At 49.9% G+C, this 27,229-nt stretch overlaps 1 protein-coding gene across 5 annotated transcripts; it reads left to right on the top strand.

The window, feature by feature from the left end:
• Positions 1-27,229, top strand: Hps1 (HPS1 biogenesis of lysosomal organelles complex 3 subunit 1). Of its 5 annotated transcripts, none has more exons than XR_012910692.1 (20): positions 1-66; positions 1,516-1,600; positions 1,777-2,016; positions 10,208-10,345; positions 10,571-10,713; positions 11,735-11,843; positions 14,235-14,395; positions 14,669-14,786; positions 15,289-15,387; positions 15,543-15,612; positions 17,459-17,508; positions 18,652-18,819; positions 18,908-19,087; positions 20,131-20,192; positions 20,580-20,714; positions 20,799-20,873; positions 21,725-21,861; positions 24,568-24,808; positions 26,034-26,116; positions 26,579-27,229. XR_012910692.1 is itself a non-coding variant. In XM_075974130.1 (20 exons), exons 3-20 carry the CDS (start codon positions 1,900-1,902, stop codon positions 26,739-26,741), a joined length of 2,121 nt encoding a protein of 706 aa, XP_075830245.1. In that variant the 5' UTR covers positions 1-66; positions 1,516-1,600; positions 1,777-1,899; the 3' UTR covers positions 26,742-27,224. The 5 variants fall into 5 exon arrangements, 3 of the variants coding, with proteins under 3 accessions (XP_075830245.1, XP_075830246.1, XP_075830247.1); XM_075974130.1 differs by having other exon boundaries at positions 20,799-20,864; positions 21,717-21,861; positions 24,568-24,681; positions 26,579-27,224; XR_012910691.1 differs by lacking the exon at positions 26,579-27,229 and having other exon boundaries at positions 20,799-20,864; positions 21,717-21,861; positions 26,034-26,117.

Genomic DNA, 27,229 nt, shown 5'->3' with positions numbered 1-27,229 from the left:
ACGTGGTTACACCCGGAAGCGCCCTGCTGGCTGGCTGCATGCTGGACGCAGAGAGCGGCTGATCTGGTATGTTGACATCGCGGGTGTCCGAGAGCCTCCCTGGGTCGCCCCTCGGTGGGCACCTCCGCCGCTCAGGCCTCCCAGCCCGGAGAGGCACGGGAGTCCCTGGGAACGGCATCAGTCTCACGCTCTTTCGGAGCGGGCGCCACAAGCCAGGCCTTAGTCCCCTGGTCACCGTGAAATTCGGAAAGTCGGGGAGGGGGCATGAGGATATGAGAGGACATTGCTGAAGTGCTAAGTAAGCAGCTCCTGGGCGGAGTCCCGCCGTGACGCCGTGCTAAGTGGCACGGGCAGAGAGACTCCGTCCTAGGCTAGCTGTTCCTGTCGGAGCATCACGGGCTCTAGTCCCCACCCCTCGCCTCCAGCCCTCACTGGACTGTGGTAGACAGGACGAGGCCACAGGGGCAGTTTGCTGTGGTCCGGGTGGTAAAGCGGATGCAGGAGAGTTTCTCAGGTTGGCCCTTCTCCAAGTTCCCTCTTTTTAGAGCAAGATATAAGAACAAAAGTTAGAAAGTGAGGTTTGCAGCCTTTGAAGAGAATTACTGTAGCAGTAATGCCTGATGCCCACCAAGAAGCATGCCGGTGTTTCCAGGAAGTTGTCATCGAGGCCAAGTCTGAGGGTGGTGTAGCCAGGCTCAGAGTTTCTTTGCAGAAGATGCTGAACCCCCAGGAGCGAACCTTCCTCTTTGGCTTCAGATTCTTCTTGCCTTTTAATCAAAACAGGGAGGATTCTGGAGTGAGTTTGTTTCTCCTGCCATTTGAAGCTGGGAAATAAGAATGACATCCAAACACCTTTTTTATTATTATTATTTATTTTTATTATTATTATTATGTATACAATATTCTGTCTGTGTGTATTTCTGCAGGCCAGAAGAGGACACCAGACCTCATTACAGATGGCTGTGAGCCACCATGTGGTTGCTGGGAATTGAACTCAAACACCATTCTTATCCCTAAGCTGAGCCTATGCGCTGAGGTTGTCATCTAGCTGGTTCCGGGTGACTCTCCCTGAAACCGTAGGAAGGCCCAAGAGGAAGGTGCAGCAAGGATCTTGATCTCCTTGTGTCTTGGGTTCCTTGGTCTCCCAGTGGGAGTTTGAAGCTCAGACTTAAATGTGACATGGGAAAGCCCAAACCGGAACCAAATCCTGATGCTTTTTTGTTAGTTTATGGCCCCCGCTCCCATCACTGGCTCTCAGCAAGCTCCCTGGGGCTGCTCAGGGACACTGAGTGTTTGAGTGACACTGAGTATAGAACAGACCTCTCCTGCAGCAGAGGAGGTGGGAACTAGTAAGGACGTCATCGACACTTGCTCCACATAAAGGGCTCTCCAAGCTCATGGTCCCCACCGTGGGGAAGCCTGTGACTTTCCAGCCCTTCAGCTTGTCCACTCTCAGGAACAGGCTGCGGTGGGGACCAGCGTCTCTGCGCACGTTCACACCCTCTCTGCCTTAAGCATTTGCAGCACCAAGGATGCTCTGCTCTTCCCTGAACTGGCCGGAATCTAGCTGCTTGGAAACTCTGCAGTATTCCTTGCCAAGGTAAATGATCTTCCTCTCCCGGGGTTGGCGTGGGGAGATGGAAAAGTGGGCAGCACCCACTCTGGGGCTGTGGAAAGCAGAATGAGGGTAGTGGATTGAACCACTGTGGGCTTTGTCCAGCTTCTCTTACCCACCTACCTTCCCTGGCCCCAACCCTGATGCCACTACTTCATTAGGGTGTAACGAAACCCCAGAATGGCTGGCGTTCAGCAGAGGGCTTCGTGAATGTCCCACGGGCTGCAGCTCCTACTCAGGCTGGACTCACACATACGACCTTCGCTCTTGCTGCTCCCTGGAAGATGAAGTGCGTGTTGGTGGCCACTGAGGGCGCGGAGGTGCTCTTCTACTGGACAGATGAGGAGTTTGAGGAGAGCCTCAGGCTGAAGTTCAGGCAGTCAGAGAATGAGGAGGAGGAGGTAAGTGCAGGATGGGCTGTCTCAGGAAGGAGTGGGAGAGGAGCCATGCAAAGCCACCTGAGGGAAGGAGCCTACAGAGCCTCCTCCTGGCCCGCAGGAAGGCTTGGCAGGGCCTATGCCTGGCTATCAGGAGGGCTGAGTTGCCTGCACAGCAGAGGCAGCCTTTTCATGTTCTCAGTACTGTGATTTCATGCCTCACCAGAGGTCTAGGCCAGTGAGGGGAATGGAGGCCAATTTTACCCGCACATCAGGGAAACCTGATAGCCGGTTCTTACCCCAAAAGCTTGGCATCCGCATAAGCCATGCATTCGTAACAGCTCTATTAAGATATACTAGACTTAAAGTATATGACTTATTTAATGTGTCTATATCTGTGATCCAGTCACAAACACTGAACTGCCTGCCATGCCAAAAGTTATAAGTCCTTTTTGACTGCCGTAACTCCTAAAGAACCAGTAAGCACCCTGCTGTCCGGATGAGTGTGTTTTGTAGACTTATCTAGAAGATTCACACACTGTGTGTGAGTTTCGTTTTGTGCTGTGTTTGGTTTGGGCTGGCTCTTTTCGCTCAGCAGATTCTTTGTTGTGTCTTCATCCATCTCAGCATCTCGCAGTCACTTAGTCCTCTCCTTTCTGTGCACATCCCATCAAATCCGCGGGCCACAATTCCCTTCTTCTTTACCCTCTTGGTGGACATTTAGCCGTTTCCAGCTTTTGGTTACATACACACACTGGCCGTGAACATACATCTTCACGTGGTTTGGGACTCGGTGGGTATTTTTTGGTTTTACGTGTATGGGTGTTTTGCCTGCATGTGTATCTGTGCACCTTGTGCATGCTTTGCACACTGAGGCCAGAGGAGAGGATCAGATCCCCTAGAATTGGAGTTACAGATGACTCTGAGTTGTCATGCGGGTGCTAGGACTAGAAACCAGATCCTCTGCTAAAACAGCAAATGCACTTAACAGCTGAGCCATCTCTCCATGTAGGCAGAGACTGCTCATTCAGTTCCCAGCCACCCAGACCCGAATAATCATGCAGAAACTATATTAATTACAACACTGTTTGGCCAATAGCTTATGCATATTTCTAGCTAACTCTTACATCTTAAATTAACCCATTTCTATTCATCTGTGAATCACCATGAGACTGTAACCTACCAGTAAGGTTCTGACTGGCGGCTGGTGGCTTTTTCCTTTGGCTGCTACGTGGCATACCTTTGACCCTGCCTATTTTCTCTCTGTACCTCTGTTTGTATTTCCTGCCTGGCTTTACTCTACTAAGCCACTGGCCGAAACAGCTTCTTTAATAACTAATAGTAACAAAACATAATTCATAGCATATTCCAGCCCTTGTACTCCTTAAGAAACCCCCTAGCTCTGGGACTAGAGAGATGGCTCAGCAGTTAAGAGCACTGGCTGCTCTTTCAGAGGACTTGTGTTCAATTCCTAGCACCCACCCACATGGCAGCTCACAAGTGTCTGTAACTCCAAGATCTGACACCCTCACACAGACATACACCCTCACACACACGTACACCCTCACACAGACATAAACATACACCCTCACACACACATACACCCTCACACACACATACACCCTCACACAGACATAAACATACACCCTCACACAGACATACACCTTCACATATACACCCTCACACAGAATACACCCTCACACAGACACACATACACCCTCACACAGACATACACCCTCACACAGACATACACCCTCACACAGACATACACCCTCACACAGACATACACCCTCACACAGACATACACCCTCACACACACATACACCCTCACACAGACATACACCCTCACACAGACATACATACACCCTCACACACACATACACCCTCACACAGACATACACCCTCACATATACACCCTCACACAGAATACACCCTCACACAGACATACATACACCCTCACACAGAATACACCCTCACACAGACATACATACACCTCACACAGACATACACCCACACACAGACATACATCCTCACACAGACATACACCCTCACACACACATACACCCTCACACACACATACACCCTCACACAGACATAAACATACACCCTCACACAGACACCCTCACACAGACGTACACCCTCACACAGACATACACCCTCACACACACATACACCCTCACACACACATACACCCTCACACAGACATAAACATACACCCTCACACACACATACACCCTCACACACACATACACCTTCACACAGACATAAACATACACCCTCACACACACATACACCCTCACACACACATACACCCTCACACACACATACACCCTTACACAGACATAAACATACACCCTCACACAGACATACACCCTCACACACACATACACCCTCACACACACATACATACACCCTCACACAGACATACACCCTCACACAGACATACACCCTCACACACACATACACCCTCACACACACATACACCCTCACACACACATACACCCTCACACAGACATACATACACCTCACACAGACATACACCCACACACAGACATACACCCTCACACAGACATACACCCTCACACATACATATACCCTCACACAGACATACACCCTCACACACACATACACCCTCTCACACACATACACCCTAACACAGACATACACCCTCACACACACATACACCCTCACACACACATACACCCTCACACACACATACACCCTCACACAGACATACACCCTCACACACACATACACCCTCACACAGACATACATTCAGGCAAAACACCAATGCACTAAAAGGAAAAAGAAAAACACCCAGCTCTCCACAGAAGACGTAGCTACCATTTTATATCCCACCAGCCACTGCCCAGGGCCTGGCTGATACTTGCTATTCATTCTTTTTAGTTTTAGCCAGTTTGATAGATGTTGGTTAGAATCCCATATGTTATTGTTCATTCTTTGGTGACTAATAACTCTGGGAGGCTTTTCATGTGCTACTTTGCCATATCGTTCCCCATATTTGATCTATGTAATCGGACTTTCCTTTGGGCTGTCAGACAGCTCCTAAATAACGACATGAAGACATTATTAATTATGAAATCTTGGCCTTAGTTTAGGCTTGTGGTTTTTGTCTGTTTGGTTGGTTGTTTGGTTGGCTTTTGCGGGGGGGGGGGGGGGATTTGTTTGTTTATCTTGGTTTTTGGTTTTAGTTTTGATTTTTCAAGACAGGGCTTCTCTATGCAACAGTCCTGGCTATCCTAGAACTCACTCTGTAGACCAGGCTGACCTCAAACTCAGAGATCTGCCTGCCTCTGCCTCCTGAGTGCTGGGATTAAAGGTGTGCGCCACCACCACCCAGTGCTCAGGCTTGATTTTAACTAGCTCTTATAACTTAAATTAACCCATTTCTATTAATCTATATCCTATCATATACTGCTTCTTCTCTCCATCCTGCTTCTTCTGTGTCTCCTGGAACCTTCCCTGCACCTGGATTATCTCCTCCCTCCTCTCTCTTCCCAGAAGTCCCACCTATACTTCCTGCCTGGCTATTGACCATTCAGCTCTTTATTAAATGAATCACAGCAGTACACCTTCACACAGTGTACAAATATCCCACAACAGATCAGTTTTCTCAAGTTGTTCTTACTGAGTTTTTAGAATTTCTTACATAGTTTGAACATGTCTTTAATTAGACCTCTTTTGCAAGCATTTGCTCTCATGCTCTTAAGAGGCCTTCAGAGGGCTGTCTTCTGGGGGTGGCCTTGGTAACACTCTCACCAGCATCGTCCTGAACTGGAGTTGTGCAGAGAAGAGGACGGATGAGGGAAGAGCTCTTAGCTAGGACCACCACATCTAGAAGCAGTTACAGCTGTACCCAGGGATCCATGTGTGCATGTGTCTGGACAGGTGCTTTTGTGTGTTGTACACAAAGTTCATTCCACAACATCTGAACTTTCTAAATGTCGTAAAGGAGAGCATGTGGTTAAAAGTATAGCTAGTGAATATGGTAGAAATGGCAGAAAAGATTCCTCTTGAACATGGAAGGCTTCTTTTAAAAGCTTTTAAAGAGAGGGGGAGAGAGAGTACCTTCAAAGAGCACATTTTTTTATTTCTGATAGCACAATCTTCCATTTTTGCAATTACCGATTATGCTTTTGTTGACACATCTAAGAAATCTTTGCCTGACTTAAGATCACAAAGAATTTTCCCCATATCTTCTCCTGGAATTTGTATAGTTTAGGGTTTGGTTTGGGAGTTTGTTGTTTTATTGTTGTTTAACTGTTATGTATTTGTGTGCATGCACGCACATGTGCACATGCCTCAGCCCCTTTGCAGTGCTCAGAGGACAACTTGGAAAGTCGGTCTTTCTCCCATCCTGGGAATGAAACTCGGGTCGTTAGTCTTGGTAACAAGCATCTTTATCTACTGAACCACCTCCAGCCCCTATTTCTGTTCAGATAAAATCTCCCTAGGTACAGCCTCTAACCTGCAATCCTCCTGCCTCTGCCTCCCAAGTGCTGGGATTACAGACACACACCTCCATGGCAGATTTAGCTTTGGATTTCATATTAGACCCAATGACCCTTTTTGCACTTGAACGTATGACTGAGAGCTTCTCTGTATATGGACATCCGGATAGTTGTTTAATATCACTCAGAAATGGCTACCATATTCTCTTATTTAATTCCCATCCTGCCTTCACAAGAGTCATTTATTTTGCATTTTTTCATTTATTTTGGAATAAATTTTTTTTTATTAGAGGTGTGATGATGTCCTGGCAACACAAGCTAGCTGCTCCCCAGAGCCAGGGATGAGGCTAAAGCCTGGCTGAGCTGTCGCCCTTCACTGATCCCTTCACCCTCACCATCAATCGCCATCATCTCTCTTTGTTAAGAGAGAACTCAGGCATTCGGACGGTTTTCTAAATTAAAATCCAGTCCTGTCTTTTTCATTTTTAAAAGTTAACAAATCTAATCTTTGAGATTTTATGAGAAATAATTTCCCCAGGCGGTGTTGGCACACGCCTTTAATCCCAGCACTTGGGAGGCAGAGGCAGGCGGATCTCTGTGAGTTCGAGACCAGCCTGGTCTACAAGAGCTAGTTCCAGGACAGGCTCCAAAACCACAGAGAAACCCTGTCTCGAAAAACCCAAAACAAAACAAAACAACCAGGATTACACAGAGAAACCCTGTCTCAAAAAAAGTCAGAAGAAAAAAAAGAAAAGAAATATTTCAGTTCTTTCTCCTAATTAAAACCTGGTACAAGAACAAAGTCCCGAGTTTTCAGTTCCTAAGTAGCAAGTGTAAAGGAACACGTCCTCGAGTTCTGTTTGTGTGCATAACATAACACACTTAGTTTCTGCTGAATAACGTCGTTATTGTAGGGGCCTGAGAGCGCAGAGTCGTTTCTGAATAGCTCACAAGCCCATCACCGGGCTCCATTAGCTCCTAACTCCCTGCTTTGGGTCTTCACCTTTTCTATAGCAGAGATCAACCAAATTCACAGCTTAACGTCTTGATTTTTTTTTCACTTCATTTTATCAAATCATTTTTGCATTTTGCTATGAACCCAAAAGCATAATACTTAATATTACCATTATATTCTTATATATGGATAAATATATCTTCACTGAACTATTTCTCTAAATATAAAGATATTCTATACATATGTATACACATACACACTCACATATATACATTATATATATATGTATATCCTAGATAGCTGTCACTGTGTAAAATAATCTATATTTGTGATTGAACTTTATCCAATTATTTGATACAGTTATATCTAGAAATAAAATTGAGTTAAAAGCCATTCAAAAACATGTCCACACTTTACAATTTATCAAGTAATATACAAGAATATTCCTTTACACTCTATATATAGTGAAAACTTTTGGTCTCCTTCCACCGCAAAATATTCTCAGTAGAAACATCTACTCCCTGTAGGGTGAGTTACTGCAGTCAGCCTAGATTATTTTACTGACCTTCAATATAATCTGCAACAGTTAAGCCAGGCAATAGGACTTGAATAAATTACAAGCAAGTGTTCCTACCTATGCCGGGGGACAATCATTTAACAAATACTGAGAGCCCTTTCAGCATACACTCTGTGTCTGAGGGATTTCCCATGTTGTTGAAACAGTGATATTTTAAGTAGCTGTATGGATTCTTCTCCTTAGCTAAGAACCTCAGAAACTTTCTTCTGCAACCTCTTTGCATGACAGAATTTTTTCTGCCTATCTGCTCCCTGGCAGATAGGTGTAAAATAAATGTGGAATCAGACAATTGCTGATAATAGATCATTTTTTTAAAAATTGAACAATTTATTTGTATACATATAAATTCACTAATGAAAGAGAAAAGCAACGTTAAACACTAATGACATGAGTGTGCTTGTTTATTTTTACTAAAGACCAAAGCCTGCTCCTTTCAAGATCTGAGTTCAGGTCCAGCATCCACAGGGGCAGTTCATATCCACTTGTAATTCCAGCCCCGGGTGTCTGCTGCCCTCTTTAGCCTCAGCAAGCACCTGCATGTGCGCTCTCTCTCTCTCTCTCTCTCTCTCTCTCTCTCTCTCTCTCTCTCTCTCTCTCTCTCTCTCTCTTCCCACCCCCCCATACACACACACAACACACACAAGTTTAAAATAAAATGAATCTTTTTAAAAAAGCTAATTAAACTTTCCTGTACTGTTTCGTATTGCTGCACACAAAGCATCTTCAATATTTCTGAGCTGATTGATATTTTGATTTTATAATTGTCAATGCCAAGAACAGCACTTCACCTAAACATTAGCGCAAAATACTAGAAGTATGTTTATTGCCATTTTAACTCTGCCTAAAACCAAATCAAAATTTATCTAGTTATTTTTATGAAATTAAAGTCAATCACTCCATTATCTATTTTTAAAATTAAATATTCTAACACAATACAGTCTGAGGTAGACTAATTTATTATATGCCCAGGAATGGCAAGAAGAAATATTAAGTCTTTGTCCTCCATAAGTAAATCATTATGTTTCTATAAAAACAGAAAACTATTGTGTACAGTAAAGAAAAAAAAAGCTAAAATCCCTAACATACACTAGCCTCGAATCTGCACTGGGGTGTTTAAAGGCTGTGTTCCTTGGTGTTTCATGGCGCGGTGGCATGAGACACAGAGAGCAGGCTGGTGTGTGAGGACCAGAGCTGCCTTTGACCCTTTTTGCTTTTTATTTTTAATTAGTTTTGATAGTTGTACATTCAGAACCTTGTTACTGTTGCCAGATGTTTTATAACCCATTTATTTGGTTAGTCAAGCCTGCGTGACCTCCAGTCTAAGAAACTATGGCTTAGATGTACTTATTTAGCTATTTCTCTGGGATTGGTCATTACTCGGTTTTCCCTGTTTGGGATTTCAGATTGCTGTTGTGAACGTGCTTGTTCACATGTTTGTTTTTTGGGAATAAAGTCCCCGAGGTAGGCCAGGACTACAAACGGCGTAGACGTTGATGTGTCTAAGAGACTTCCCTGGAGTCGGATCTCTCAATTAGATGCTCCAAGGATTCTATGGGGGAAAATGTGGCTCAGTGTCTTGCAGGTTTGTCCAACCTTCTGGCCTCCTGACAAGATAGTATCTGCCAAGTTCATGCTTGATAAGCCATGCAATTGAATTGCAAAAGAAAAGAAAATTCACCCAAACTACCCTCATGTTTTAAGTAAATTTGTGCCTCTGTGTCAGGCACACGTAGCTTCCCTGTGGGTACATGTGGCCTGTGACTGCAGTCAGACATACCTACTTGAATGTTTCCTTCTGAGTTTGGACCCTGAGCCACACAGTCGCTAGTCTGAGCCCACCCTCCCTGTCACCACACAAGGTCTGGAGCAATCTCTCCTCCTACCTTTCCCATTAGGGCTGTAGTGACCCCTCAGACAGGTCCAACACTGTGAGTCTCTTGCTCGAAGGCCTGGGTCTTGTTTGTTCCTTCATCCCCAGTATCTGGCACACTTTCAGACTGTCCAAGCTATGGATGTGTCCCACCTTGTTTGTAGACATCATGTCTGTGTCAGAATGTCAGGTGACATTCCTGCAGGGTAGGCAGTGTCCAAATGTCAGACATCCCTGCGGGGTAGGCAGTGTCCGAATGTCAGGCATCCCCGCAGGGTAGGCAGTGTCCGAACGTCAGGCATCCCCACAGGGCAGGCATTGCTCTCTCTGCTCCCTTGCAGCTCCCTGCACTGGAGGACCAGCTCAGCACCCTCCTGGCCCCAGTCATCATCTCCTCCATGACGATGCTGGAGAAGCTCTCAGACACATACACCAGCTTCTCCACAGAAAATGGCAACCACCTCTATGTCCTGCATCTGGTAAGTGCATGGCCTTGCAGCCCTCAGTGCACCCACGGTCCACTTCTGTCCAGTCCTTGGGAGCCCGGGTGCCTCTTTCTTGCCTTGGACTGTACAGCTCTTTAGGAAGCAGAATCTACAGCTTAGGAGAGTCCTCTGGGCCTCGCCCTCCCTGTATTTATCCCCTGAGACCTGGAAGGCCAAGGGAGTCCCCAGGGGACCAACTGACACTGTGACTGCCCACAGTTTGGAGAATGCCTGTTCATCGCCATTAATGGAGACCACAGTGAGAGCGAGGGGGACCTCCGGAGGAAGCTGTGTGTGCTCAAGTACCTGTTCGAGGTGCACTTCGGGCTGGTGACTGTGGACGGCCAGCTCATCCGGAAGGAGTGAGTCACTGGTCTCATCAGGTCCTCTGCTGAGTCGGGCCATAAAAGCAGAGCCCAGAAGGGCCTTGGTGACCATCCACTCTGATTTCCTTTTGTGGATGGGGAAACTGGGCAGAGACTTTAGACAACCTCCCCAGCGCCACCTAGCGTGTTAGTGGCAGCATCCCAGCCTGGCGCTCCCAGAGCCAGTGCTTTGTTGTTTAAACTCTCTGCAGAAAAATACGCAGTTCTCCCAGCCTTGTGACATACTGGGCCTACACTCAGAGCCTCAGTGGCTGAGCGTGGCATCAAACTTCACCCCATACATGGAGCAAGAAAGGACCATGGAGAAGGGTGGGTTGAAAGGCGGACCCAAAGGAGTTTGAATCGAGATTGCCTGGGTCGCTCTCATGAATGGAAAAGTCACATGGTTTGAAATGCTGTGAGTTTTGCAGGAATGTGAGCACATGTGCATCAATGAGGCACTTCCTGGATCTGCCAGCACTGTTTTCATAGATCGTGTTAGCGCTAGAGGCTGTGGCGTCAATGACACAGACTAGAGCTGTAGCCATGGGTACCTAACACAGCCACAGTGGCGGGGCTGGCTAATACCCCTGCTTTAACCCTGAGTGTAGGCCAGACTCTCTGTTTACAGGGCCTTGTGTAGATCAGAAGCCTAGGAAATGCAGGTGTCTTCTTGCCTCCTTCTGGCTGCCATTGATTGATTGATTGATTGATTGATTGATTGATTGATTATTTCAATGTGGGGATCAAACTCACAGCCTTACCCATGCTAGGCAAGTACTCTATCTGAGCTGCATCCCCACCCCCAGGTGGGCTTATATATCTATACGAGAAGGAGCCCAGGAATGAAACATTTCCCCCTGGGACCTGAGCTCTGTTCCCTGCCCATGCTCACAGCCTCTCTGTGCACTGCTGGCCTCACCGCAGGCTTCTGATGCTGACCCAAGACAGGGTCTTTGGATCAGGGCTAGAGATGACCCCTTTCCACTGACCCCTGCTCGCCCTGGCTCTTTCCCAGGCTTCGCCCCCCTGACCTGGAGCAGCGTGCCCGAGTGTGGAAGCACTTCCAGAGACTGCTGGGGACATACAGCCACCTGCGGGAACAGGAGCAGGGCTTTGCTGTGGAGGTGACTCGGACCCAGGAGTGTCAGGCCTCGGGGGTGTCCAGCTGCAAGACCATGTTTTGGCCATAATGGGCGAGAGGATAGGTGGACCCCAAAAGTCTCCCAATTGTCCTGTTGTTCTTTCTGCCCAAGGTACTCCAGTGCACCTTCCCACAGTGAGCAACTAGATTCTGAGTGAGTTTCAGGCCATTTAGGGCTCACGATAAATCACAGAACCTTCTGAAAATGGCCTCTTTGACCTCATTCATCCCAGGGAAAACTACATTGAGCTTGAACGAGAATGGACGGCAGTGAGCAGAAAAAGGAGGCAGGGCAGGTGGCTTTGGGCAGTCATCCTCTCCACACCCTCGAGGGCAAACACAGGTCCCTCTGTGGATCTCACTCATGACATTTGTCACAGTGATCATGAAGGGCAGGGCATCCTCACCCACCAGATTCTTGTTCAGCCGAGTCGGAACAGGTGCTGTGGAGTTTCAGCTCTAACAAGTACCCAGTGATACTGTGAGGTCTCATTATTCTTTGAAAACTATTAAATTAGAGGGGGGTGGGTGTGTTTCTCTCTCTCTTCTTCTCTCTCTCTCTTTCTCTCTCTCTCTGTGTGTGTGTGTGTGTGTGTGTGTGTGTGTGTGTGTGTGTGTGTGTGTAAAATGTGCTCATAGTTAAAGACAGTCAGATACACAAGAAACTCAGCTACCATAAGTGAGAGTCAGGACATCAGGCAATCAATTCCCAACAGGTTTGGATACCAAGGAGTTGGAATTATAGATAAAATACAAAATAAAACTTCTAAAGACGGGGCTCAGGTAAAGAGCACTGACTGCTCTTCCAAGGTCCTGAGTTCATTTCCCGTTAACCACATGGTGACTCACAACCATCAGTTATGGGATCTGCTGCCCTCTTCTGGCATGCAGCATACATGCAGTCAGAACACTGTATATATAATAAATAAATAAATCTTTTTAAAAATTGAAGATATGGAAAGTAACACAACAAATAGAAATTGTATCAGATTCGAAAATGGCCAGGCAGATTTAGAAAAGAACTATCGCAGGTGTGTAGACATGAAAGCTGATTGGTGAAACAGTTTGGGCTACGCTGAAGAGCAAGTGAGACTTGACAGAAGAGAGTTCGTGAACTGGAAGTGGATCCGAAAGCGTTCGTCCTTCAGCCCCACTCATTCCCTCTGCCAAGAAACGGACCTACTGTGTGCCGGAAGAAGGGCCACACTGTGATGCCTAAAGATACACCCTGCTCTTGAGAGGAAACCAAACATACGTACACTCTAAACACACAGCAGAGTGGCCTGGTGCCGTATTACCCTCTCCACTAAAGTCTGTGGCAGCAAAAAGATGGCGTGGCCAGCTCTTTCTTATGCACCAGGAAAGGCTGCTGCAGGAAGAGGCCTGATGCAGTTAAGATGAAATCCAAACCCCTCCCCAAACCCGCCAGACCTGGAGGCTCTGTCGTGTCTGTCTTGGTGACCTCCCTCACTATTCAGCGGTGACATGGGCCATCCGTCAGTCTCAGGAACCCTCGTGTCTAGTTCGGCATAATGTACTCATAGCTCTTGAATATCTGAGGTGCAGCTGGTCCAGACCCAGCTCTGATGAGTGTGTAATGTAATCAGGCTTTGATAACGACACAACAATCTGATGAAAAATGCCTTTGTACTTCAGCATTTATATTATGTCGATAATATTTTGTGAAAATCTTTTCACTTTTTTACATTTGTGTGTGTGTATGTGTGTGTGTGTGTGTGTGTGTGTGTGTGTGTGTGTATGTGTGAGTGTGGGCAGATGCACTGGTGCCATCGCATGCCGATGGAGGTCAGAGGTCAGGAGTCAGTTCTCTCCTCCCACTGTGGGGCTCCAGAGGCCAAACTTGGGTTATCAGACTTGTCAGCAGGCGTATTTATCTGCCGAGCCATCTTGCCAACCCTGAGAAACGTTTCAACTGTTCATAGGATTTACCTCTTTCTTCGTTTGGACAGAACTTCTCCAGACTGCCTGTTCAGCTCATGCCTTTGTAGCCACTGCCTTCTGCTTCTTCCCTGCTCTGTCTGGCATGCTTTCTGGTTCCTTCGCTACCTGTTTAAAAGTCATCTCCTCAGGGACATTTCTTCGAACACTATGTCAGTAGGTCTCGGCTATTTCTCTCTAGTTCAGTATCACGTGTTCCTGGCTGGCACATGCTACAGTTGATTTTCCGTGTTTCCTGTACATTGTTTTCCTCTGTTAGGGCCTGGAACCACACAGACTTGACTTCGCCCATCTTAGTCTTCCGGCTTCTCATACCTGGCATCTAGCGTTTAGTGCCCAATGGGCTGAGGGAATGGAGCCTCCAGCACAGGCTGACACACTGACATGCTTTCCTTTGCTGCCAATCCCTGGCTAGGCAGTGGAGCGGCTGATTCACCCCCAGCTCTGTGAACTGAGCATTGAGACGCTTGAGCGACATGTGGTTCAGGCTGTCAACTCCAGCCCCGAGCGGGGCAGCGAGGAGGCCCTGCATGCCTTTCTGCTTGTGCACTGCAAGCTGCTGGCTTTCTACTCCAGGTAACCCCCAGGGCCCTGACCTTAACCAGAACCCTTTCAGACCCTTGTCTGCAGGATCTTGACAGCCCAGACCTGTCCCAGGCTCGGGTCTCAAACCTCATCCCATTCCCTTCTTGGGGTTGGTTCTAACCAATGCTTAGAGTCTATTGCTAATTTTTGTTTAGATATGTAAAACTTTGATTTTACCAGTTGATAGGCTAATCTTTAAACCTTGTGTATCTCCAGCAAGGTTTAAGTGGCATGCTCACAGGCTGCCCTGCCCTGTCTCTGCAGCCACGGTGCAAGCACCCTGCGCCCGGCAGACCTCCTGGCGCTTATCCTTCTCGTTCAGGACCTCCAGCCCACCCAAGACTCCACAGAAGAGGATGACAGTGGCGACTACAGCCCTCAGGTCTCAGGGCAGCACAAGGAGAACGGGGGAGGGGGGAGTGGCATTTGTCCTCCGACTCTAAGATGGAAAGGGTAGTCTGGAGGTTGTGCAGATCTGGGGAGTCGGTCCTGTTCGATGCTTGGATCTTCCCCTTAGTGGTGTGAGCCGAGCACTCCAGCCTTGCCATCTTAGAGCCTGGAGTTCCTTCTCTGTGCAGTGGGGAAACCGGGAACATGGTGGTGTCATTTATGCAGGGACCTAAGTGGTAAAGGAGACAGGCCACATAGAGCCTAGCATCTTATTAGCTTTGCCACGTGATTGTGTCATTAGCGGTACCGGGTTGTGCTGGTTCAGATACCAACATGTCAGAATTTCCAGGATCAGAGTACCCTGGACAGCTGGAGGGCCATGTCCCCAGGCTCGCCCACAGAGCATGGTAGGGAGGAGGGCTTCTATAAAGAGCTGGGAGGCAGAGCTGTCAGAGCAGCCAGATCAGCCTCGCATTACCTTGGTGTTCTCACAGTCTCTCCCCCAGAGGAGACCCCTGAGCAGCCAAAACATCCCAGTGCAGCAGGTTAGAAGCCAGAGCACCTCAGGCCCCACCAGGAGTTCTGAGGAGACGGTACGTGCTGGGTGCTGGGAGGAAAGAGGGCAGCCCCATCTTGCCTCCGTCCAGGCCAGGCCTTCCCAACTTTCCCTGGGAGAGCAGGCTCAGCCGAAGCAGCTGGAAGAAGCCACCTGGCCTTTGGCCCTCATCTAGTGTGACATCTTTCCCAGGACACAGACAGCGTCTCCTTCACTGAGGAGTACTTCACACCTGCTCCGTCCCCAGGCGAGCAGAGTTCAGGTGAAGCCCATGGAGTGGGTGGATGGCATCGTGGGGCAGAAGCCAGTCCGCAGCCCAGAGAATGTGTCTTGGGAGTTAGTGTGTCCTCGTGGCTTGTGGAAGGCTGAGCACACACACTCTGACTGGTATTACTCAGCTCTGTGGGCAGCCCTGCCCCTCAACCCCAGCTTGAATCCAAACACTGCTAAGATCGTGCAAATGGCCCCCAAAGCTCTGTGTACTTCATTTACAACTGCATCTGTGTGTTTTCTCTGCCTCCTCTCTCTTCATTACAATTAATATTTAAGTTAGTAAGTTAAACAATAGGCCACTTGGGTTCAAGCACATTTTAGAGTATAAATATCCAGTTTCAGTGGGGTTTTTTTTTAACCTTACCTGTTTTTCCAAGATCTGTGAGTAAGTAGTAAAAATGTACTGTTAACACTATTAATATTCAAATTGACATTTAAATACACAGCATTGCTTAGAGGAGGAGACAAGGTTGTCACCATCACCAGGAAAGAACCTAGATCTTAGGATAAAAGGAGAGACCCTATGGCTCACCCACAGGACAGAAGGCTGGCTTTGCAGAAGGGACACACTGGGGACTGTGGCTGTGTACCTTCCCTGGACCAGAGCCTCTCAGCTCTGCTACACTTAGCAGCCCTAGCCAGCTTCAGCACAGCTGAGTCAGTGCTCAGACCTGGGCTCAGGTGAGCCCTGTGTGCCTTGAAGGGGACCTGTGGTGTGCACTGAACCGGAAAGTGATTCCAGCCCCACCTGCAGCTGGGCTCCCCTGGGCTCTTCCCAAACCACCTAAGCGGAGCTTGTGCGAAGATTCTGACTTAATTAGGCCGAGCTTGTGCAAGGTTTTCTTACAAAGGACCCCAAGTGATTGTCACGTATGGTTAAAGTTGCTCACACTGAGGTGTTTCGAGGCCTTAGGTCTGGACTGGCTTCTGGGCATCTGGGAGACCCAGAGGTTACACAATGATTCACATGCTTGAGCTTGTTTCTGGGGGGTGGGGAGGGTCCCCAGCCACCTTCAGCTTCACTAATTATCCCATGACCTAGGGTGTGTTTGCAGGCTTTACATGGCCTTGGCCTTCACGGCACACCACCTTACCATCTTTCCCTGTTCATCATGACCCTCCCCGGTACCACCATCACCCCCTTGTCTGGGTGGCCAGGTCTGTATGCCTCAGTGACGGTCATGATGTTCTGGCGAGCACGGCACTCCCAGCTTACAAATGGAGCAAGTGCGTCCCTGGGTCCCAACCACCTGATTTACAAATGGATGGCTGCTATGCAAGTCATTTGTAAATGGGAGTGTGAACACGCCAGGGCATTATGCATAGCTCTGAAGCATGGCCACCCGAGAGGAGAGGGCGCTTATAAATGAGGGTTATTTGCAATGAAGTGCAAGAGAGGATAATACTACAAACATGCAATATTTCAAATACATAGTAGCTTCAATAGGCTGGCAAGCTCCGTAGGATGGAAATCAAGCTCAATTCCCCACACACAATAGGTGCTCAGCCAGCTTGCTGTGTGAATAACTGAGGGGGGGGGCTGAAGGAACAGAGAGCAGAAGCAAGGAGGGGGTGGAGGACAAGGGAGGGTCTGAGGAATGTGCCCCCCCCACCAGATGCTGCCAGTTCCAGCAGGAAATTTCTGTCCCTGTTGCTTTTACCCTGCAAATGCAGAGTTGAGTTGGCACTGGGGAACTCTGAGGTAGTGGCTTTTTGGGACTATAGCCACAGGAAATGGCCTTGCCATGCCCAGTACTGTGGGCTAAATGACTTGACCCCCTAAACTGCAGGCGTGGGAGATGGGACGTGTCTAGCTGTGTTCTCGTTTGTGACAGGTAGCATGCTCTGGCTGGATGGTGGCACCCCACCCACCGCTGCTCTCCGGGTGAGTCTCCTGTGTCCTCTCGGGCACCTCTGCTCTGGGATGCCGAGGACTGGGGTTTCCCTTCTGGGTGACCCCACCAGCCAGAGCTGCACCACTGCCTCCTTCAGGCTCCCTAGTGCAGCTCAGCATGGAAGCAGGGCTGGGGAGAGCAGGGTAGATGGCCTCCCCCACGTTCTTGGAAATGAAAGTCCAACTTAAGTTTTAAATATTAAAAAACTTGAAGTCTAGATAATCTTTCTTATTTTTAGATGTGAGAAATAACCAAAGTCAAGTACGGAAGAGACTGGGTGTCACTCAGTACCCCCTCGAAGATGGAGAATGTTCCAGGGCTCTCCTTCTAGTCATGTGTTATTTTGCACACACGCACGCACACACACTCACTCTCACACACACTGTGTGACGATGTGTGCATGCTGTGTGCATTTTTCTTCTTCACTCTTGGCGCCCACTGTACTTCATCGTCCTTTCTACTGAGGCATTCTCCTGTCTCCACAAGGCCCTTCAGCATATGGGGGTGCTTGGAGATCCATCCATGCGCATGTTACTGTCTGTTCAGCAGCTCCCAGAACAATCAGCCTATGGCTCCCACTTTCTGTTGTTGTATATTATAACTAGAATGACCTCCTTACAGAGAAATGTTTGTGGTATCTCTAATGATTTCTTTAATTCTCTAAAAGATTGCTTTGGCACGCAGAGCCCCTGTGTCCCCCACCTCAGGCTGGGGTCCTGTTCATACAGTTATTTTATGCCTCAGTTTCCCCAGTATGGAGGGCTGTTGGAATGTTCTGAGGGTGACTGAAATGCCAAGCACGTTAAAGTTCCTTCCTCTCCCTGAAGGCAGAGCTTTCCTCACCCAGCTGTCTCTTCAGATGGCCCCTGACTACCCACCCAGTCCCCACACCTCCCCCACCCATCATGGCATCCAATCCTGATTGGACAGAACAGCCTGGCAGAAGTTAAGAGGCAGATAGCAGAGAGAATGGAGACCTCTTGGGTGGGTTGTCGGGAAGCTAGGCATGTTTGCTCCTTGTGACTTATATATAGGTTAAGCAAGAAACAAAAGCCATGGGTAGGTGGCCTAAGTTATAGAAGAGCCTGGGCCTTTCTTCTTCCACCACACTGACAGGTCTCCCTCCTTCACAGACGACTGAGGACGCCCTCCAGGGGCTAGTGCCACCCTCCCCAGAAACTCCCAGCCCCAGAAGGATCTTCCTGGATGCCAATGTAAAAGAAAACTACTGCCCCCTAGTGCCACACACCATGTACTGCCTGCCCCTGTGGCCGGGCATCACCATGGTGCTGCTGACCAAGGTACCGAGCTGCAGTCCCACCCTGGCAAATTTCTGCTGGCCTCTGATTGGTTGCCCCACTCCATCCTGGCATCCACTCTCCCTGGCAGAGTTCCAACACTTCACTGGCCCTGGTCCTGTACCAACTGCTGGATGGTTTCTCCCTGCTGGAGAAGAAGCTGAAGGAGGGTCAGGAGCCCGGAAGTGCCCTTCGGTCCCAGCCCTTCGTTGGAGACCTGCGCCAGAAGATGGACAAGTTTATCAAGAATCGAGTTGGGCAGGAGATTCAGGTAGGACCCGGATGCTGCATGTACCCGGCTTCAGAGAAGAGACGGGACTGGCAGTGGGTCCAGTTCCCCTTCACCCCCAGTTAGATGAGGGGGCCACAGCTCTGGTTCCCGTCCATGTTTGCCTCAGTCTGTGGCCCTAGTTGGCCTCATTAAATGCTAAAAACCAAATAGCTGGACTTGACATTTTCGGAACCTCTTTAGAGAAATTTGGCAGAACTCGAATTGTAATCCCAGTGCTTTAGACAGGGCACGGGCTTGCTTAGATAGTCGTTCTGTAGCCAAGAGTGGCCAGCCCGTGAGCAGTGGAGCCAGAACCTGCCCATCATGGGGCCCACTCCCAGCTGGTCTCATGGAGAGTGGGATTGCATGGAGACCAAGCACGGAGCATGTAGGAAACTGTGACCAGGCCATCACGGGCGCCCATCAAGGCCCTCCTGTGGCAGAGTTCTGGAACAGAACTTGCCAGTGGGCAGCATGGTATCCTAGGAGCCATAGGCATCATGGTGTCTTGTCAGTGGGCAGCACGGTATCCTAGGTGCCCTGAGCATCAGGTGGCTTGTCAGTGGGCAGCACAGTATCCTAGGGTACCATGGGCATTGTAGTAGCTTGTCAGTGGCAGCATGGTATCCTAGGTGCCCTGGATATCATGGTACCTTGTCAGCGGACATACAGTATCCTAGGTGCCCTGGGCATCATGGTGGCTCACAACTGTCACAGTGCTGACTTCTCACTTTGGGGAGAGTCAGCCAATCCCTTGAGGCTACCCCAACCCATCCTCAGGCCACCTGCAGCACCCACTTCTCTTCAGTCCCCCAGCTTGTTGTGCTCCCCAGAGGTACTCACCTAGTCCCTCTGATGGGCACATGTCTGTGCCTGTCGAGGCCATGTGACCTTCACTTCATGCCCTGCTAAGTGATTGCCCATAAGGCCAGATTTGGCTGCAGGAAGGCAGGTGTACCTGGAGCGTCAGGATGTAGGCGGGGTCTCCCTTGGACCTCCCTGCAGAACACCACCCGGAACAGACCTGTTACCCTTCTTTACAGAGCTCCTGGCTGGAGTTTAAGACCAAGGCCTTTTCTAGAAGTGAAGCAGGATCATCCTGGGAGTGAGTAACCACACTGGGGTGAAGGGGTGCTGTTCAGAGGTAGCTGCTCTACCCCCAGGCCCTGGGGACAGAAGATCAAGGAGTTACAAATGGCAGAAAGGGAGTGCCGGGGAGCTGGGGCTAGACCATGGGAGGTTGGAGAGGAATGAAGGCCAGGGACATGAGAACCTGACACGAGACGGAAGCCTCGGCTGTACCTGATGCAGCACTGAGCAGGTGCCACCTAAGGCAAGTCACATTCCCACTTAGAAGAATGGTGTGGTTTGTGGTTCAAGGAGATGCTGCGTGGTAAAGAACACCACTCGGGAAAGCCCAGCAGCTGCCTCCCATGCCGTAAGGGTATGTCGCCAGAGGCTCTGTGTTTCTCTCCCTGGCATCACTGCCCAGGCTGCTCCAGGCCTGTGCAAAGCTGAAGCGACAACTGTGTGCCATCTACCGGCTCAGCTTCCTGGCCACTGCCCCCAGCAGGGGAGGCCCACACCTGCCCCAGCACCTGCTGGACCAAGTCCAGAAACTCATGAAGTAAGTACGGGTGGCATACACGAGGGAGCAGGAGGTGGCCAGGGCACTGCACAGCCACCTAGCTCCAGTCTCCTCCCTCTCCAGAGAGCGACTCCTGGACTGGAAGGATTTCCTGTTGGTGAAGAGCCGGAGGAACGTCACCATGGTGTCATATCCTCTGCCTGCCTCAGCTAGCCCAAGAAAGCCCGGAGTTTCCGGGGTGCAAGACCTCAGGGGAAGCTAGATGTGTTTTCTCCTGCCATGGCGCCCCATGTTCCCATCTATAGCGATAGCCCACGACTGAAATCTCAGAATCCCTGCAGCTCCGGGGTTATCTTAGAAGTCTTCAGGGACCTTTGTGTCCATGTTTTCCATCCAGCAGAACGTCAGTCCTGTTCCATGAGTGCCAGGATAGTCTCCTTGCTTTGAGAGCTCCGTGGATGGTCACAGGGCAGTGGCAAGCAAAAGCTCTAGGAAGGCCCACCATAAATGTGTGTCCTGTTTCCAAGATGCACATCTGTGCATTCTAGGAACTAGTTTTGTTTGTAATGGTCTTCAGGAAGGCTGAAACAACTTTTCTTGTGACTGTGTCTGGCATTTTTGTCTTAAGCAGGAGGAGGAAGCACAAGGCCCCCTACCCATAAGCCACTGCCCTTCCGTGGGAGTCTGTTTCCAACTTCTCAGGTGAGGGGTGGGCAGTCAGCCAAGTGGCTGTGTTCACACACCAGCCTCAAGGTGTGTGCTGCTGGAAAGCACAGCTGTCAACATGGCATCTTCCCTCCCGGAGAGTGCAGATTATATTAAACCTGCAGGTGCCGAGAACCTGGATGCAAGGAGGGGTGAGAGCTGAGGGAAAAGGGAAATGAGATCCCTGGGCCTTAGTGGAGGCAGAAGCTTGTGTTAAGGAGCAGCGTGGTCCCCTAAGCCTCACCTGTGTAGATCTGAAACCCCATAACCAGGGACAAGGCACCCCCACTGTCCCCACTGTTGCTGGCGTTTAAGCCCCTTAACTCCGGCCTTCACCTACCTAGAGGACTTCCCAGGCCTGGTGCACTTCATCTATGTGGACCGCACAACTGGGCAGATGGTGGCCCCTTCTCTCAGCAGCAGCGAAAAAATGTCTTCTGAATTGGGCAAGGGGCCCCTGGCTGCCTTTGTCAAAGCCAAGGTAACTGCTGCTTGTCAGGGCAGGTCACTGAGGTCTGACCCCCAACCCAGGAGAAATAAACCATTCTGGTCTCTGTGGCGCTAATTGCTTCGAGCGTAGCTCTGCTGTGCTCACCCACCATTACCCGTGCGCCTGAGTACATCTGCCGTGAGCTCCTTAGGCCCAGCAGCTTATCCTCCTACCCAGAGAGCCTCAGTGCATGTTGGCAGCTGCTCCGGATGTACTTCGGTGTGCCTAGCATCTACAGTGCCCGAACCAGGTCAGCACCCGACGTAAGTGAGTGCTCAGCCAGGATCTTTTGAGTCCGCCGAACTGGAAAGAACACCAGGGCAACCAATGTGGGCATCAGAATTCTGTAACGAGTGTTTGTCCACCAACCAAGTAACAACACAGACTTCTTATTGATTATCAAAGCTCGGCCTATAGCTTTGGCTTGTTCCAAACCAGCTCTTATAACTTAACCCCTTTATATTAATCTACGTTCTATCATGTGGCATTACCTCCTTTCCATCTTGTACCTCCTGTTTCCTCTCCCTGTCTCCTGGCATCTCCTGTATGCCTGGATTCCTCCTCCTCTTCCTTTTCCTTTCTCTTCCCAGAAATACTGCCTATACCTCCTGCCTAGCTATTGGTTATTCAGCTTTTTATTACACCAGTCACAGCAACACACCTTCACACAGTGTACAGATATCCCACAATTCGAGTTAGGCAGTGGTGGTGCACACCTTTAATCCCAGCACTCGGGAGGCAGAGGCAGACGGATCTCTGTGAGTTTGAGGTCAGTGTGGTCTGGAAGAGCTCCAAAGCTCCAGAGAAACCCTGGCTCCGGGGGAGGGGGCGGGGGGAAATCCTACAACACAATTTGATTTCTTTAATTTTGTGATGCTAGCTATGGACCCCAAGATTCATGTACTGAGCCAGCACTCTGCCCCTGACTACACCCACACCCGGGCCAAGTGTAAAACTGGGTGATTTCTGCTAAGGAAGCATCTTTCTTTTTCTTCTGATTTAACTGACTCTTCTCCATGACATACTGGTAGTTTTTTTCTTCTTGAAAGAAGGGGGAACCTCTGCCATTCCTAGAAGGCCATATTTTATTTTGTCCACGTAAAGTGTATCATGGTAGGTAAATAAGCTGGAGGTGGGAGGCCAGCATTGTGAAGCCATCTCTGTTCTTGCCGGCTGTGTGCTCTTGGCATGGTTTAGTGACATTTCAGTTCCTTCTTTAATTCAAATACCTGTTATGAAGATGATACTGTTTCCCACGTAATATTAGTGTGAAGGGTGTGGGTCACTAAACACGGATGACCTCACAGAGCAGGGACCACACATGCTGTACAGAGCACGGCCCCCTTCCTCACCTACCACCAGTTCCTCCACATCCCGCGCTGGCCCAGTGGGGACTCAGCCATCGCCCTTCATTGCCTCCTTAGGTTATCCCAGTGCTGCCCCCTCTGCAGGCGCAGGGCTGTGCCACACGTTCTAACCTCACACTGTCAGGTGCGGCTCCTGCTAACTCTACATGCCTCACCTCAACCATCCCATGATTTCCCATCATGCAGATGTAGCATAATTCACAAAGCCATTCCCTGCTGGGTGAACCTTTAGATGGTCTCCAGACGGTCACTCTTAGAAATGATTTGTGGACACACCTGTGCATACGCCTAAGTCCTCAGCATGGATCCCTAGAAATGCAAGTACCAAGTCAGACGGGAGCTATTAGAGTTATCTCTTTGTGTTGTCGGGTTGTGTTTCTGGAGTTTGGAGCTGGCTCCTGTGTCTCTTGCAGATTTAATTAGATAGTACATTATGGTCAAGTGCGAAGTAAATCCCACATCTCTCCGCTGAGGCTTCTGAAGGAATGGATCATTTCCCAGCCCTGGCATTACATGGGCAAGCCAAGGGGAGAAGACCTTCCCTCAGACTGCTCCTAGGCAACCTAGGGGCCTAAAGCAGGAAGCCCCTCAGGGCCGCTGTTTCCAGCCATCCCAGTGTGAGCCTACATTTGGGCCTCACCTCTGATGGATGACGCCACAGCTCAGGGCTCACTGCACATTTAAGTGTGCTTCCCAGTGCCTCTGGCATAGAACCCATGCCATTGCCTCCCAGTACTGCAGGCCAGGGCGAGTGGGTTTATTCACAACCTTCTGATCCATTTTCTGGGCCATGCGTCTAGTAAATTTGCATGAAGCCCTTCCATAGAACTGGAGGTTTCTCTTCCCTCCCGGCCCCACAGCTGCTTTTAAAATAACTACTCAGAGGCTTCATATTAATTCAAACTGTTTGGCCTATTAGCTCAGGCTTATCATTAACTAGTTCTTACAACTTAACTCATTTCTATTCTATATTTTCTTCCCTGGCAGCTGCTGGCATCTCCCTGATTCTGTCTTCTTTTTCCCTTTATCTTTGCTTAGATTTCCCACCTGGCTCTATTCTGCCTGGCTATTGTCAAAATCAGCTTCTTTATTAACCAAGGGTAAGGAAACATTCACAGCATACAGAAGGGCATCCCCACATCATTTCCACGTGTATTTTATCCCCACAGCAGCTGGAGGGAGAGCCCTTCCGACATTCGACCTGTGATGATTTGCCTCCACTACCTCTGAGAAGTCCTGAACTCCCAGGAACTCCTCGGCTCTGGCCTTTGCTTTTCCATCCGGAGGCCATGGCCATGAGAGTGGTACTAAGCAATCTCCTCTTCCCCAGGTCTGGGCTCTGGTGCAGCTGGCACGGAGGTACCTGCAGAAGGGCTGCACCACACTGCTGTTCCAGGAAGGGGATTTCCGCTGCTCCTACTTCCTGTGGTTCGAGAATGACATGGTGGGTTTGCCCAGCCTGTGGGCAGGACGGTCCTGAGAGCCGTCCACTGCTCTGAACCCTTGGATGCCTTTCTTCTGCGCTCTTCCGTCTGTCTGTCTCATCTCCTCTTGTCCCTGGCGAGCAGCAGGTAGGCACAGCACAGGGGCGCAGGGCTGTAGATGGGAGCCGACGGGAAGCTCTCCCTGTTCTGAAAAGGCGCTTTGCCCTGATAATATCATTACTGCTTCAGTAATATCAACTGCCGTGACCCCCGCTATCCGGGAGACCCAGGTTCAAAGCAGCTGGCCAGCCTGCTCAGGGGTTGCTTCCAGCAGGGCTCAGGTCTCTAACTGGCCTGTGCAGTACGTAGACCTCACCACCACATGGTACCAGGCCACTGGAACCGGCTGCCTCTCCCTTCCCCGCCCTCTTTCTTTCCCTCTCCTCCTTCTTAATGCTTCCTTCTCACTTCCTGCCAGTTGTCCAAGGATCACGCCTCCTTGCCTCAGTTTCTCTTGTCCTCCTATTCCTGTACCCTTCCTGGATCTTGTTCTCTTCTCCCCACTCACTGGGGTAACGACTCAACCTTACTGTAGTGTGATGTAGTTTCTTCATGTGTCCCTCACAGCCTGAGGGAATGATGGGGATAGGTTTTGTTGACCCATTTTACAGATGGGGACACTGCTGTTTTGGAGATAAACACCATGGCTAGGTCAGTAAAACTCAGATGATGGAGCTAGGGCCCTTCTAAGTGCCCCCCAAGTGCCAGAGCTTCTAGGGACAAGGAGTTGGTGACTAGCGTGGCCCCACAAGGCAGTGGGGTGCAACAGAGCTGTGAGAGGCCACTCAGAAGTGTCCCTGACCCCTGCTGAGCTATCTCCCTATGGGGCAGGCCTCATGGTGCCACCTGAGCCTCTCTGGGAGACTCTGTAGGCACCATGGTTGTGCCTGGCACAGTGCGCATGCTTTACAGAGCTTCTGTTTCTCCCCTGCCTCATCCTGCCCAAAGAATTCCCATTTCTTCCAAAGCAGAGACTTGGGGTCTTTTGAGAATCCTTTGCTTCTCAAGACCCTGAAAGAACACCCCACCCCAGGTCACTCCCCCTGGGCCTCTCTGAGCTCCTTAGTAACCCAGCTCCACCTGCTTGTAGCAAAAGCTACAAAGTGTGGTCAGAGTTGAGCATTAGACCACACTCCGATGTGTAAGGTGATGGTGGCTGTCTACCTCCCAGACAAGGTAAAAAGGTACAGACGCTGTCCCCAGCATGGGACACACACAGCATAGGGCACACGAGTAGGGCACACAGTCGGACCCTGCCAGGGTCCTCTCACATCTCCCGCGAGCCCACCTTCCGCTCCTTCTCCTCCCACAGGGCTGCAAGCTGCAGATGATCGAGGTGCCTGTCCTCTCTGATGACTCAGTCCCCATTGGGGTTCTGGGGGGTGACTACTACAGGTGAGCCTGACACCTCTAGAGCCCCATTTGCCCCAGGTGTTGGTGGCGAAGGCTCACATTCCCCATGGGCAATAGCCTTTGCAAGAGTGAGCGGCTATCCTGATAACAGAAACCTGGGGAGAATCCCACGTGGAGAGAGGAACCCCCCAGAAGCACACTCAAGTCCCTGCTGTCCTGCTGCTGACACAGTCTTGACTGCATGGGAAGACCTCCGTAGGGACCCCAGGCTACTACTACCACTATACACACACACACACACACACACACACACACACACACACACACACACACACTAGCTAAAACACCACTGTTCAAGGACAGAGAGCCAAGAGAGGGACTGTGTCCCTAGGTTGAGCTGGAGCTTAGGAGCCATAGGTTCTCACAGTCTAGGTCATTCTGTGAGAACCATGGGGTGGGCACTTTAAGGATGGCCTTGCCTGAGTCCTGTCCTATATCCTGCAGGAAGCTCCTGCGTTACTACAGCAAGAGCCGCCCCTCGGAACCCATCCGGTGCTACGAGCTCCTGACCTTGCACCTGTCAGTCATCCCCACTGACCTGCTGGTGCAGCAGGCCAGTCAGCTGGCCCGGCGCCTGGGGGAGGCCTCCCGGGTGATTCTGCCCTAGGTGGAGGGTGCTGTCCTCTGCCTGATCCCTAGCAACCTTGTTTGTAGGCATTGCCCACAGCTACGCCTCCTCCCGTCCCCAGCAGCCCTGGTCTCCCACAGGCCCCCGCTGATTCTCCCACATGGGTTAGTGAGCAAGCCTTCTCTGAAGGGAGGGGATGCCGCGCTTTTGCTGACCCCCAGCACTGTGCCGTCAGAGATGGTGAGCTGCCTCTCTGGGTGCCCAGGATAGCACCTGTTAGTGAGGGAGCTGTTAGTGCTCAGGCGGTGTGAAGCCGCCCTCTTTCTGCCATTCTGAGTGGGGGAGCTGTTTCCTACTCCAAATAAAAGGCGCTCCCACCAGCTGTCCAAGCTTGGCTACCTCAACCTGCAACTCTGGGAGAATCCTGTTTCTTCACGTTTGACCTGGTAACACCTACCTCTCAGGGTGGTCAGGAGGTACATGCAGTATGTGCTCAATAAATGTCTGTTCTCGTCATTATCTAAGCC

The sequence above is a fragment of the Microtus pennsylvanicus genome, chromosome 5, assembly GCF_037038515.1.
Source record: "Microtus pennsylvanicus isolate mMicPen1 chromosome 5, mMicPen1.hap1, whole genome shotgun sequence".
Lineage (NCBI taxonomy): Eukaryota > Metazoa > Chordata > Mammalia > Rodentia > Cricetidae > Microtus > Microtus pennsylvanicus.
Note: the sequence above shows the minus strand (reverse complement) of the source record. Positions and strands in the feature narration are given on the sequence as shown.

What these genes read in the sequence shown, in the direction of transcription:
- Hps1 (XM_075974130.1), top strand. Translation starts at nt 1,900, where the DNA reads ATGAAGTGCGTGTTGGTGGCCACTGAGGGCGCGGAGGTGCTCTTCTAC. An exon ending in CAGAGAATGAGGAGGAGGAG is followed by an intron (nt 2,017 to 10,207) that starts GTAAGTGCAGGA and finishes GCTCCCTTGCAG; the next exon opens with CTCCCTGCACTGGAGGACCA. An exon ending in CCATGGTGCTGCTGACCAAG is followed by an intron (nt 18,820 to 18,907) that starts GTACCGAGCTGC and finishes TCTCCCTGGCAG; the next exon opens with AGTTCCAACACTTCACTGGC.